Source organism: Thermobia domestica, chromosome 12 (genome assembly GCF_964235325.1).
Source record: "Thermobia domestica chromosome 12, izTheDome1.hap1.1, whole genome shotgun sequence".
In the NCBI taxonomy this organism is placed as follows: Eukaryota; Metazoa; Arthropoda; class Insecta; order Zygentoma; family Lepismatidae; genus Thermobia; species Thermobia domestica.
In genome coordinates this window covers 177,727,350-177,739,724 of record NC_137465.1, presented here as the reverse complement: position 1 = coordinate 177,739,724, position 12,375 = coordinate 177,727,350, and the positions used below count along the sequence as shown (strand labels likewise).

The 12,375-nt window shown below is 34.3% G+C and overlaps 1 protein-coding gene across 1 annotated transcript in view; it reads left to right on the top strand.

The window, feature by feature from the left end:
* Positions 1–12,375, top strand: part of Nup107 (nuclear pore complex protein Nup107) — an 87,007-nt gene that overhangs the window by 30,718 nt on the left and 43,914 nt on the right. The window contains exons 5-7 of the mRNA XM_081734442.1: positions 2,880–3,049; positions 4,743–4,931; positions 7,876–8,001. Of these exons, the coding sequence (XP_081590568.1) occupies positions 2,880–3,049; positions 4,743–4,931; positions 7,876–8,001 (485 nt within the window). The remainder of the gene's footprint in view (positions 1–2,879; positions 3,050–4,742; positions 4,932–7,875; positions 8,002–12,375) is intronic.

Genomic DNA, 12,375 nt, shown 5'->3' with positions numbered 1-12,375 from the left:
GAAATGGCAAATACAAGGATCAAATTTTAATTCCACCTTAGGTAGCACTATAGTGATGGTCTTGCAAAAGGAAACGTGGTCTCGGACTTCCATGCAAGACTAAAACCAAGACCAATATGCTAATTACTATTCATTCAGGAAACGTTCAGAAATGTTGTTCATTAAAAAAAAAATCAAGTGATTTCTTTCTTCCTCTCTCACTCGCTCGCTCGCTCGCATACACACACTCACTCACTCTTATGAAGTCTATATTGCAGTGTAAAATGTAGATAAACTATATATAACAAAAATATTATGTGCTCTACGATTCACTTAGCTTACCTGCGTCGTGTGGCAATAATTCTTGCAAAATGTTCAAAGCTGAATCAGAGATAGTGTGTTGCGTGACTATGGCATCTTATGTTTTCAGTTGTTGAACGGGACCATGTCTGATGCTGGAAGGACAGTTTTCAACATTGCTGAACTTAGAGATGAATAAAATCCCAGTTTTCAGTATTTTCTGCATGTTGAAATTCACTGTCCTCGCATCCAACATATTTGAATCTGACATACGGCATAAAGCGCTGAACCGCAATTCAACAGGATCACTAGCAAATGCTCCCGTAAGACCCTATTGATATACATTTTCCAGCATATACTTTATGCAGAGAACAGTTGATTCTAGTTGTTAAGGTGATTGCTTCATACGTCTCGCTGGTTGGGAATTGCTTTCCAAGCATCATGCTTGCAGATTTTATATTCTCTAAGTAAGGTAGAAAATAATTTTCCAGCTAATCAAGGCGACTATCATTCAAAGTGAAAACTGTTCTTTATCATGATTTCTGCTTTCTACGTGGTGATGTGTATTGCTTACGTCATGCATAGAGAACCATTTGTTGATATTTGTTATGAAAATCATTGTTGCTTCAGACTCTTTGAATTTGTATGCCTCGGCATAAGTGGTTGCGTTGTCTTTCAGTGTTTGAATAACCCAAATTACTGAGGTGAGAATATTTCCTTGGCTCTTCTGACGTTCATTTTCTCGAACGAGCTAGGTTCGATGTGCTTTTTGGTCAAATACCTAACACGTTTAATAACCTCTTCTTTCTGTAGTTTGTACAAAAGTTGCAAATACTCTCCTGAAATTATTCCAGTACCGTCAGTCATTTCTCGTTCAAGAAATTGGGTCCTGACGTTTTTTTAAAAATAACACTGATCGAAGCTTAGAAACAATTTCCTGTTTTCGTCTAATGGATGTATAATCTCCAGTTGTAATGAACCCCTACCGAAATGCCTCATCATTGTTGTTTGTTTTATGGTTGTCAGAAACAATTCTAATTACAACAAAACCGCATTTCTCTACTTCCTGAATCACATACAATGCTAATTGGTGCAATTCACGGCCAGACAATTGTTTCGTAAAGAAAAATGCGCATGGGATCTGGTAGCTGGTTGAAAGTTCTCTTATATCTAAACAAAGACCACGATTGGCCACCACTTGCTTTTTAGGGACTTCAATATGTTCCTGCACGTTTACTGTTGGGGTATCTGTAACATTTGCTGGTGAATGAGATGTTTCTTTATAGCCGAAGAAAGCGTCAAGTTTTCGATCATAAATAACCTTGGGGCTGATTGCAGCTTCATTTGCAATCAGTGAACAAAAGCGTTCTATTGCTGTTATATTTTTAGCCTCCAAAGTTAAACGTTCTTTAATCAATGGTGTTAATCACTAGTACTTACGTATCTATCAAGTGTTCTCTTACACGTGAGTCTTACGTATCCTCTTGACATCAAAACAACCCTTTGGAGAAATGTATTGAGAAATTATGCATTCCCGGATTATGTCACTGCTCCACTTACCCCTTTACTATAGTTAAGTAGTTGCTCTAAAATAAACTTACCATGCACACTACCCTGATAAGCTGAAGCTTCTCTGTGGATGTACTTAATTCTTCCTGCTTCTTCTGGAGTAAAGAATTCAGTCGAGTAACTTTTACACGAAGTAAAGTGTTCAGTCGAGTAACTTTCACACGTAATCTGTTAATGTCTCTTCTCAATTCGGCGCGTCCGTTTGAGATGCTTTATTAATGGTTTCGTCCGGAGAACTTGGGTCACGTTGAGGGGAGGAACGAAGAACAGCTTACTTTTTAAGTATTTTTGAGAGAGGATGATTTGTTCTTGTTATGATTCGTCTTGGTTCCTTAATATTCTTCACTTTATAGGAGGGATAGTTGGGAAATATTGTCGGCACTGAGTTCGATTTTAGTCGTCTATACTTGCCACTTGGTACGTAATCTTCTTGTATGAAATTAACGAAGAAACGACTAAAGATGGAGAGTTACTATTTGGTACAAATTTTTCTCGTGAGATTGCCTTAAGCCACTTTTCACATCTTTCCCTGTCTGCTGGAAAGTCATGGAAAGACAGCTTTCCCTGGCATTTTTTTCTTGTTTGAAGTACAAAATGGGACACAACAATACATCATTATCAACAAACACAAAACACCACAAGGAGAGACCACTAAAACACACTAACTTGTACTCACATTACCGCCAAAATTCAATAATATGAACGCAACAACACCTACCATCATTACTCTATAATAGAAATGATCTTTGGAAGCCAGCGCCTCTCGCGCGACTTGCTAACACTTTTGCGATTACAGGCATAGCATGGAGCGAACGAAGGGTGTCAAGGCTGCTAAGAGCAGAGAGGAAACATCGAGTCGGCTGTGGCTAAATGTATCAATGATCTCTGAAAGGAGTCGCTTTAATAATAAACAGATCGTCCTACACACCTGGGTGAATAAAACAGTCGATAGTATTGAAAGTTTTTTGATGGATTGAAATTAACAGCAGAAGACCAAGCAAAAAACTAAGAAATAATTTATATATTTTTAGCATGCCATCAGTTGTATGAAGAATTTCTCGAAAGTTATCAGTCACGATCAGGGGAGTTCCAAGTATTTGACCTTGTGGCTGAATATATTCAGAATTGCTCAGATTCTTTAGAATTATTGAGAGAAGTTAAGAAAAAAATTGTTCGGACACAACAACCCACAGTAGAGAAGGTAAGACTTATTGCTAAATCTTTGTTGATGTTTAAAAAATGCGAATAATAAGATACTTTAAATTCGTTTTTGTTTGAGTGAGTTAACTCAGCCAGATTTAGTTATAACAGTGATGATAAAAGAGGAAAATGTTTCACAATAATTGAATTCGTATTTTGCAATAACTTTGTTGAGCTTGGGTTAACTTGATTTAGATTGTCGATTATGAAAGAAGGATAAAAAGCTTTGTTTAAGCTTTCGTGATGAATATTGATTGAAACCCATTTTTAGGTTACGCGTCATGTTTAGAGGTATTCCTTGTCATACATGATTATGAATTGTTTCCAAGAAATAACCACGCGAGAGAATTCGCGTAAGATTTTAGTATGAATGGTATAGAATTAACCTAACAAAGAAAGAAAAAGCTAATGCTGCAAGTGTTAATTAAAATTTTATTTCCTAAAGATCCTAAACATACGCAGTTTTCTTTAGCTTCCAATATAAATCTCACGAACTACAGTGCATTAAACAATAAAGATACAGTCACAGTTCCGATTCTCAACCACATAATGAATGAACTGAATCTAGATCTTCAGACACTTGACTTTCTTGAAAACCTGAAGCAGGAGGCTAATGACTTTATTTATTTATTTATTTTTTAAATGGAAATGGGAATCTCAAACAGGTACCGGTATAGATTATATAGTTGAACAAAGCGAAAATTATTTAAACTCTAATAGATTATATGGATTCTTGATAACATAAAATATTATTGATGACCTTTGAGTATTAAAAAAAATAGTATGTGTTTTCTTCTGTTATTATCACTAAAGGAATTTTAATTATTATTGCTCATACAGTATAAGTATATTGGTAAATAAATAAATATATGGAATTTTATATATATATAATTTGTTTCCTAAAGGAATATAAAGTGAGGTAGTTTGTAGAACAGTTTTATTAATAGAAGTTGATCCCACGTCCAAAAAGTTTAAAAATGGTGCAATAGGCTTAAGATTCAGGGTAAATCTGTAGTTATAAATTTACACATTCGACGCTGTTTAATCTACTATGTACTCTAAATGCTTGCATTCTGTGGATTTTAAATTCTTTCCTGTATTATGAAAAATCCTCGTCATGGCTAAATGGTTCATTGCCTTTGTGGGGCTAGGAGGGATGCAAGTTTGTTTCCCGGTAATAGCTTGTGTAATTCGGATCCCACTTTAAAATGTAGGTTCACATCCCGTACAATCTAAGGAACATTAAACACTAAATCTTCCAATCTATATTTCAGATGATTTTTATTTATTTATTTCTTGATGGTAGACGTCAGTATTGTTAGGTAACTACGACAGAATTGCATCCGAGCACTTATATTTCAATTCAAGCTGTTTGGTTCACTGGAGTCAAACATATAAGAAAGAATTAGTTTAGCACATTTTTGCCCAACCCGTTGTTGAGAATTAATCCCCGAAAGGATGCTGCACGCAACACAACGTGTTAGATTAACAAAATAATTGTTCTATGTACCTTCCAGGATCAGAGCACTTATATTTCAATTCAAGCTGTTTGGTTCACTGGAGTCAAACATATAAGAAAGAATTAGTTTAGCACATTTTTGCCCAACCCGTTGTTGAGAATTAATCCCCGAAAGGATGCTGCACGCAACACAACGTGTTAGATTAACAAAATAATTGTTCTATGTACCTTCCAGGATCAAGCGTGGCTAGAAAACGAGAGAAACACGTGGCGCTTGATATATTGCCTGTATCAGGATCGAATAAGCTCCGAAGCTGCATTGGTTGACGAAGATGAGGAAATGATGGTTGATGTTCCGATCAAGTACCTGAGTGAGAAAGAGACAGTGGAAAAACTTTACAAGAAAGATTCATTTCTGAGAGAGGTAAGTGTATTGATAAATTAAGATGCATTATGCATTTTCTGAAAGAAATCTATGTATTAACCATACCTTTCAATGTGTTATTTGAATTGCAATATGCCAGTCGTATATTCGTAGCAGCCGTAATTTGATCTTATTGCTGTAACTATAATCTGGAATATTTTATTCTTCTTTTCCGAGTATCTTTCAGTCAAAGATCGTTTCGCCTAATATTTAGGCAAGTTACGCAATTAAAGAAAAAAAAGAGATTCAATTTATACTTATTAAAATAAAAAGAATTCTGTTTGTGATTGTACAATCTTTATTTGTGTTTCAGAAGTATATCTATTATAATACCATATTTTGAACAAACAAACTAAAGTACAAAAGTGTTACCAGGTTATATGTATACAGAAACCACCACTGAACGAAGATATACAAAATGTCGAGAAGTTATGCAAAGTAGCATGCGAATGTAACAGCTAAGGGATTAGGATGACATACAGAACACGTACTGTGATGTATTTATTCCAACCACGGTCCGTGAAATTATTTTTGCAGAGTGTCACTAGGTAGTATGGTGCTTTCTATTTTACCACTTACCAACAAATCTTTATCTTTCGTCGGTCCGAGAGTATCGAAAGGTTGAAACGACTGGTTTAGGTCTTGTTTGTTTTATATATACTGGTAAAATTATTGCCTTTCTTCAATTTTTACCAAATAAACACTTCCGTATCCTTTCGTAAAAACCCGGGTTGGCTGGTTTAAACCAGTTATTATTATTATTATTGTTATTATTATTATTTATTTATTTATTTAATTTTATTTTATTTTATTTTTTTAAGCGAAAAATGCTTTAAATCGTGTGAACTTCATGGTGACTTTTCCACATATCAAACCATCTGCATTAATTTTATCTCCTTTTCACCTTTTAATCGAGGCGTCTCAATTCTCGGTCGAACCATAACCCTTCTTTCAAGTATAATCAAGTAGCGGTTCGAGTGTTACTTTAATGGAAAGTTCTTGATAACCTCGGTATTACGTAAGAATGTTAAGCCTAAACATATGAAAGAAACAAAATTGTATATTTCTGCTTGCCTGAGTGCCTGTTGTTTTATAAAGAAGCCAAGGTTGCTTAAATATATTGATAGAAATTGGCAAAATTTATCGACTACCTACGTAGCTTCCAACATTAGCATGGATTTGACTTTAATTTTATTGAGTGATATCTACATACTAAATTTGTAATTTAATACCTCAGTTTAGCATACTATGATAAGTTGACCTTAAAATTTTACATGCAAAGCAATAACAGGATTTTCCCGTTATTACTTTGCATTTAAAGTAATAACAGGATTTTCCCAATGGCTAAGGCGGGAGTTTCCCGATTTATATATAATTCTGTATAATGGTTTCACTTGTGGAACTGTTTTTTTTTTTTTTTTTTTTTTTTTTTTTTTTTTTTTTTTTTTTTTGTCTTTGTGAAATGACTCTTGACAATTACATTAGCAAGTATGTAAAGACCAGTACCACGTATTTTTATCAGGAGTCCTTCGTGGGTGAGTTGACAGACTCATGACATTTGTGACCAATTAGTCCCTGTTTCGAGTCCAAATAAAGAACAATTTCTCTCGAATGTAAGCCGAGAAGCGGTTTGGATTCCGCTTTAAGCTTATGTGACTCCTTCCAGCATAACCCCATTGTTGCATAATAACACCAAGGCGAAACAAACTTATTTCTGTCCATATGTAATATAAATACATAGAGCAAATTATTAAAGAAAAAGGTTTTTGCCAACCCTGATGAAAACACATCCGGTTGAAACCAATCGAAAGTTAGGTATTTTTATTATGTCATCAAAGTAGCATTTAAAATTTTACTTTATATCTTGCTCATTGCATTTTATAGCTAATATAGTTTTTTTCCCCTTCATTAATAGATATTACGTAGACAGATGAATCCCGCAGTTGTCTACACTAGGGATGACCATGTCAGTTGTCAGGATATTACCAGTCATTCAGATATCCACTACCTTAAACCGATTGTTCTTCTGAAAACAGATACTGGATATTTGATCATCTTAAATTACATTTATATAAGGAAAGAATGTTGTATATATGATAGTAGTTTAAATGAAACGGAACCAAAGAAATCTAAAAGCTGTAACAGTATGATTAAACTTACATCATAAAATAATATACAAGATAGTGTTACATGATTTGATAGGATGCTTATTAAATAACTTCTAAAGTTGTACTTAACAAAAAATACCCACATGAGAATTCTAGTCTTCCCACGGTCAACTTTTAAATCTGCGGCTTTATAAAAATAGGTCTCAGTATTACGTTCAGTCCATAGGGAGAATAGAATTCAATCAATCGTTCCCCACAAACTGAAGGTAATTAATGAGACCTACGATTTTATAAGAACAGTTACACTTTATCTCAGCCCAAGTAAGTTTACCAACGTAGTAAAAGTGGTGACACAGGTATACAGAAATAAGTGAAATTTTAAATCAATCAGTCAGTAACTGTCACGACATAAATAGCCTATTTACCAACGGAAAATTAAATTTTGCTGTGAGACATAGAAGTCTGGTTCCCGTGAAATATTCCCATTTTATCTAATTCTATCCCATTTTAATACTATGTGTTAAATATCTATGGCCCATAGCAAAATTTAATTTTCCGTTAGCAGATAAGCTATTTATGTCGTGACATCATATCCACGTTGGTGCTTTTCTCAAACCGATACGGTCGTTTGTATGGTATCTACTTGGAGATGGCATATGTCGTAAATAGTTCGTAGTCTGTTAAAGGTTGTAGTGATAACTTGTTCAAAAAGTGGAAGGTTTGCACTTTAGTTGCAGTTGTTGAGAACTGATTTTTTTATAATCTAAAAAAAAATGTTTAATATATATATATATATATATATATATATATATATATATATTTTTTTCTGATTACAGTGCCAGTTGGTGATCGATTGGTTGGAAAAAAATGCTCGGGATGAGCTCCGTGATCCACCACTTCCGAGACCGGAACATTTCACTGATAAAACTGTAGCTTGGGAAAATACTTTACATGTTCTTAGGGTAAGTATGTGTGATTCTTTCGAGTACTTTTGATCTAGTAAAGAATTCTGTGTTGGTACAGTTAGGGGTTAGTTAGCTTTGTCTCTCCCGATATTAAGGAACTTACTATGATTTCCTCACTAAAAGCTTTATTTTATTTAGCACCACCATCTTGTACTTCACTCCACACACACACAAAATCCCTAAATTATATTTCTCCCGAACTTATATAAGCCCAGCAGCTCTGGAAGACCCACTGTTTCTAGTATTGGTAGCTCTACCGAACGTAATCTCTGCTTTCTTAGGTTATCATGTCCAGGCTCTTTCACCATACCTCAAAGTACAAATCATTACTTACCATTGCTCAAACACCAAACATGTACACTCATGTCCAAAATGATGGTCGCATATCTATAACTGTCTTCTTGTAAGAATATAATTTGATAACGCTTTTAGAGGGTACTTTTAATACTAATACTATGTGTATAATCGGAAAATGTATATTTGTGTTAAATTTCATAGGAAAAGAATTATAAATACGAAAATTAGAATGAGTAAAACAAAATGTTGCTAAATGGACAAGAAAATTTTTATTTTTGTCTTATTGTTTTTATTACTGCTCTTTTGACATGAAATTTGCCACATACATGTCTTTGCAGATTATACACATACTAACATTATAGGAATTACCGGGCGAATTCGTTATCAAATTATATTCCTACAACAAATGTATCGACACGCCACAATAATTTTGGACATGAGTGTATCTCGTAATACCATTCTAGCCTCAGTAGACTTAACATCTTTAAATACTAACATCCCAATTATCCGTGTTCTCAATGCATTTGAAGAAAAATCTAACATGCAATTCTTAATCCAGCTTGCCTAATTTATTCTAACCATGAACGGTTCATATTTGAAAATATACATTATTTACAAATTAAGGGTGCTGCTATATGCATTCACATGATCCTCTCTTACCCCAAACTACAGCGTGTAGCAACGCTACCACACCTATTTGGAATCCGCAATAATACGACTGTTTACCAATCTATAATGGGACAATTTAAACTGAAGTATTTCAGATCCAACACAGCGGGCGGCTTTCTGAGGGGCCAAACGTACCAAAGAAATAGCAATTATACTTCCTACCTTTATCTCAATTGATATCAATTCAACTGATAACGTAACAGAAACTATTGCATTAACACTTAAGAATTTAAGCATAGAACAAACCTTACGGTTGAAAAGTAGAAATGTAAACTCACATATACAATTGTATAAATTTATTTTCATTAACTTTAAATAGAAATCCAACAATAATAAATTTGAGATTAATTAACGAATATAAATCCTAGATTCAACAAGCAACTTGAAATTTCTTCTTAAAAAAAGTTCAATAAGTTAAATATTTTCTCATTCCAATACTTCTGATTAATTAAGTTCAACAACTCTAAACACATTAATCAAGTAACTGCAAATTACCCTTTCACAATTTTATTTTAATTTATCAACCTATATAACCAAAAGCACCAAAAGTCAGCAATCAATGGTTACCCAAGTTGAGTTTAGAATCAAGATTCTATGCAAAATTACTCAGTAAATTAGGTAAGAAGTAATTTTTTATTTTAATCACGTTTAGTAAATTCAACGTCAGAGAAGGTTCAAAAATATCAAAATTGATTCTTTAATCTTTAACTATTATGATCAAAATACTATTTTTAAGTAAATTATTCAATTCAACGAATAACGTGATCAAAATCCTAACCATTCAATATCAATTCACAAAATTGGGACGTTAAATAGCCAATCAATATCAATGCACAAAATTGGGACGTTAATTAGCAATTCAATTTCACAAAATTGGGACGTTAAATAGCAATTCAATTTCAATGCACAAATTTGGGACGTTAAATAGCAACTCAATATCGTTCAAAGGAGAAAACTGCTGAACAAATCGGACTGCAAATTATGTCAAACTGAGAATTCAAACGGACGACCACACGAAACATGAATTGGACAAGGACAAAGGGATATTCTACGGGTTTTACTACTTTACACTTACCGTAATCAGCTCCCAATGGTTTCCCTTTCTCTGGCTTCAAATGTAACATTCAACTAAAGGGTACTTCGAACAGACAATCTTCCATGAACGAAGACTAACAACACCTCAGCAGCAAAGAAAGTTTCGTCCTTTTATACAGCTCACACAGATTACGATAATAATAACTCCGATATCGCCCTTGAATTCCTCCTCTATCAAATCAACGCTTCTCAGCTCGACTCGGCAGCAACCTAAGTCCAGACAGCGACAACGAACGTTCACGGTTGAATCAATCTCAGGTTCCGTTTGACACACCAACTATCTCTTTCCCATTCTGGCTTGCAACTGAAGCTACACGAAACGACCTCCAGTCACAAGACAGAAGCGCACGGATACTCCATTGAGTGCTGACGTCATACATACAATCGTTCTTTCTTTCTCTTTGCCTTACGCTCTTAACAAATTACAAATAGCATTCAATTTTATTCTTTTTAAACATTTAAATATTCATTATTTCAATTCTCCTATTTTCTTTTTTTTTTTAAAAAAAGAAAAAAATTACACAATGACTTAGAAGAAGAAAATTAACATCATTATTTAAAGTCTCTCTCAACAAACAAAGAACTATTTCTTCCTCTTTTTTGTTTTTACATTTCACCCCCGTTCATGGGCGTCGGCAGGGTTTCCAGGAAATCTGCATGGATACAAACATTTCTTCTCCAACTTCGTCCACAATTATTTTAACTTCTTGTGGCCACCAAGGCACGCCACAAGCGCGACACCTGAAACAGCAAACCCTGCTCACCACCATTTCAACGTTTCCTGTAGCTTTGATTCATAGAAATATCTTCTGATATGAACTTACAATTAACCAGAATTGGAACTACTCTACTGTCCCTATACAACTAGTGCTCAGTCTAATTTCGTGGTCCTCCAACCTGATGTGGATGTCAGAGTGGACGCTTCGAGACAGACATACACAAGTTGCGATTCTTTCAACCCAATTTGACACCCTTAAATGCCTGTTTTAGAAATATTCGCGAAACTTCTCTTTCGATTCACATCAACAATTACTGATACTTCTGTAACGTACAGATTCTCCATCTACCTGTCTCAGAACACACAGCCCATTACAACAATACATTTAATCATATTAACTATTCTTCTATACCCGAAACGTTCATGTTCCTTAAATTTAAAACAAAAAAGTAACCGTCTAACCTACCTCATTGCACTCCTTTTCCCCAACATTCTATTTTTTTCATTGTCATTATATTTATTTTAAAAATTCTTAATTCTCTTTATTCTGTGTTATCTTTAATATTTTATTGATTAATTTTCATTTTTGGATCAAAAGATCCAATATATTTCAATCAAAAATTTTCTTGGACGCCTTACATCTGGAGAACTACATATAGTGTAATTAAACCCAAACTATCACTTAACTCAGTATGATGTGCTTATTCTGTAGAAAATACGAAAACTCGATTCAGGGGCCGTTCAAAAATTTTGTGGCACCTGATCCAGAAACTAATTCTTGGCCAAGATCGCAGTCTTTTGATCAATTTTTTTGATCATTCCTAAAATTCTTGTTATTTATTGTTAACCTATTAGAAAGATATGACGACCAGAACTTGTAAAGTGTAGCCAGTCAGGGTAAACGAAAGTAACTGTGCAGAAATGACTTCTTGGATTCATTTTCTCCTGTAGAGGAGACACGTAGGTTGGAGATTTGCCTTGTAAATATGCCATCATGGGCTTAGAGCAAGGTATTTAAATATAATTGCAATTGGTTAAGTTATTAGCTCTCTTCACGAACTCCCATCTACTACTTCCAGACTCATTACTCTTATCACGTGACCACGAGACCCTGTATTCTAACATAGGTGCCCACCTGGACGCTTCACAACTGTTTATCCGTTCTTTAATTTTTTTTTTCTTCTCATTATTGATGAAATTTTAGCAGAAAAGCTTGAAATACTTCTTTGTAAATATGGGTGATCGTTTTCAACGAAGGGCTACCCAAAATTTCCAAGAATTGTAATTTTCTGCTGAAAGCAGTACGAACTTCCACAAAAAGTTTCCTGTGTGTGTGTGTGTGTGTGTATTCTAAGCGACTTTGTTGTGAATGCACTCATTTTTTAGTGTTTACTGGTTTTGTTACACCGTGTTTTGCTGTGTTTGCGAATTTCAAAATTGCTGATGTGAAGACTAAAGAATCTGCATTAAATCTTGTTTCAACCTGAAAGAAATTGCAGTTGAAACCCACCGAATGGTAAATGAGGTTCTTGCTGAACAAGAATTAAGCCAAGCGAGATCATTTAAGTGGTTTAAGGTTCAAAGATGACCGG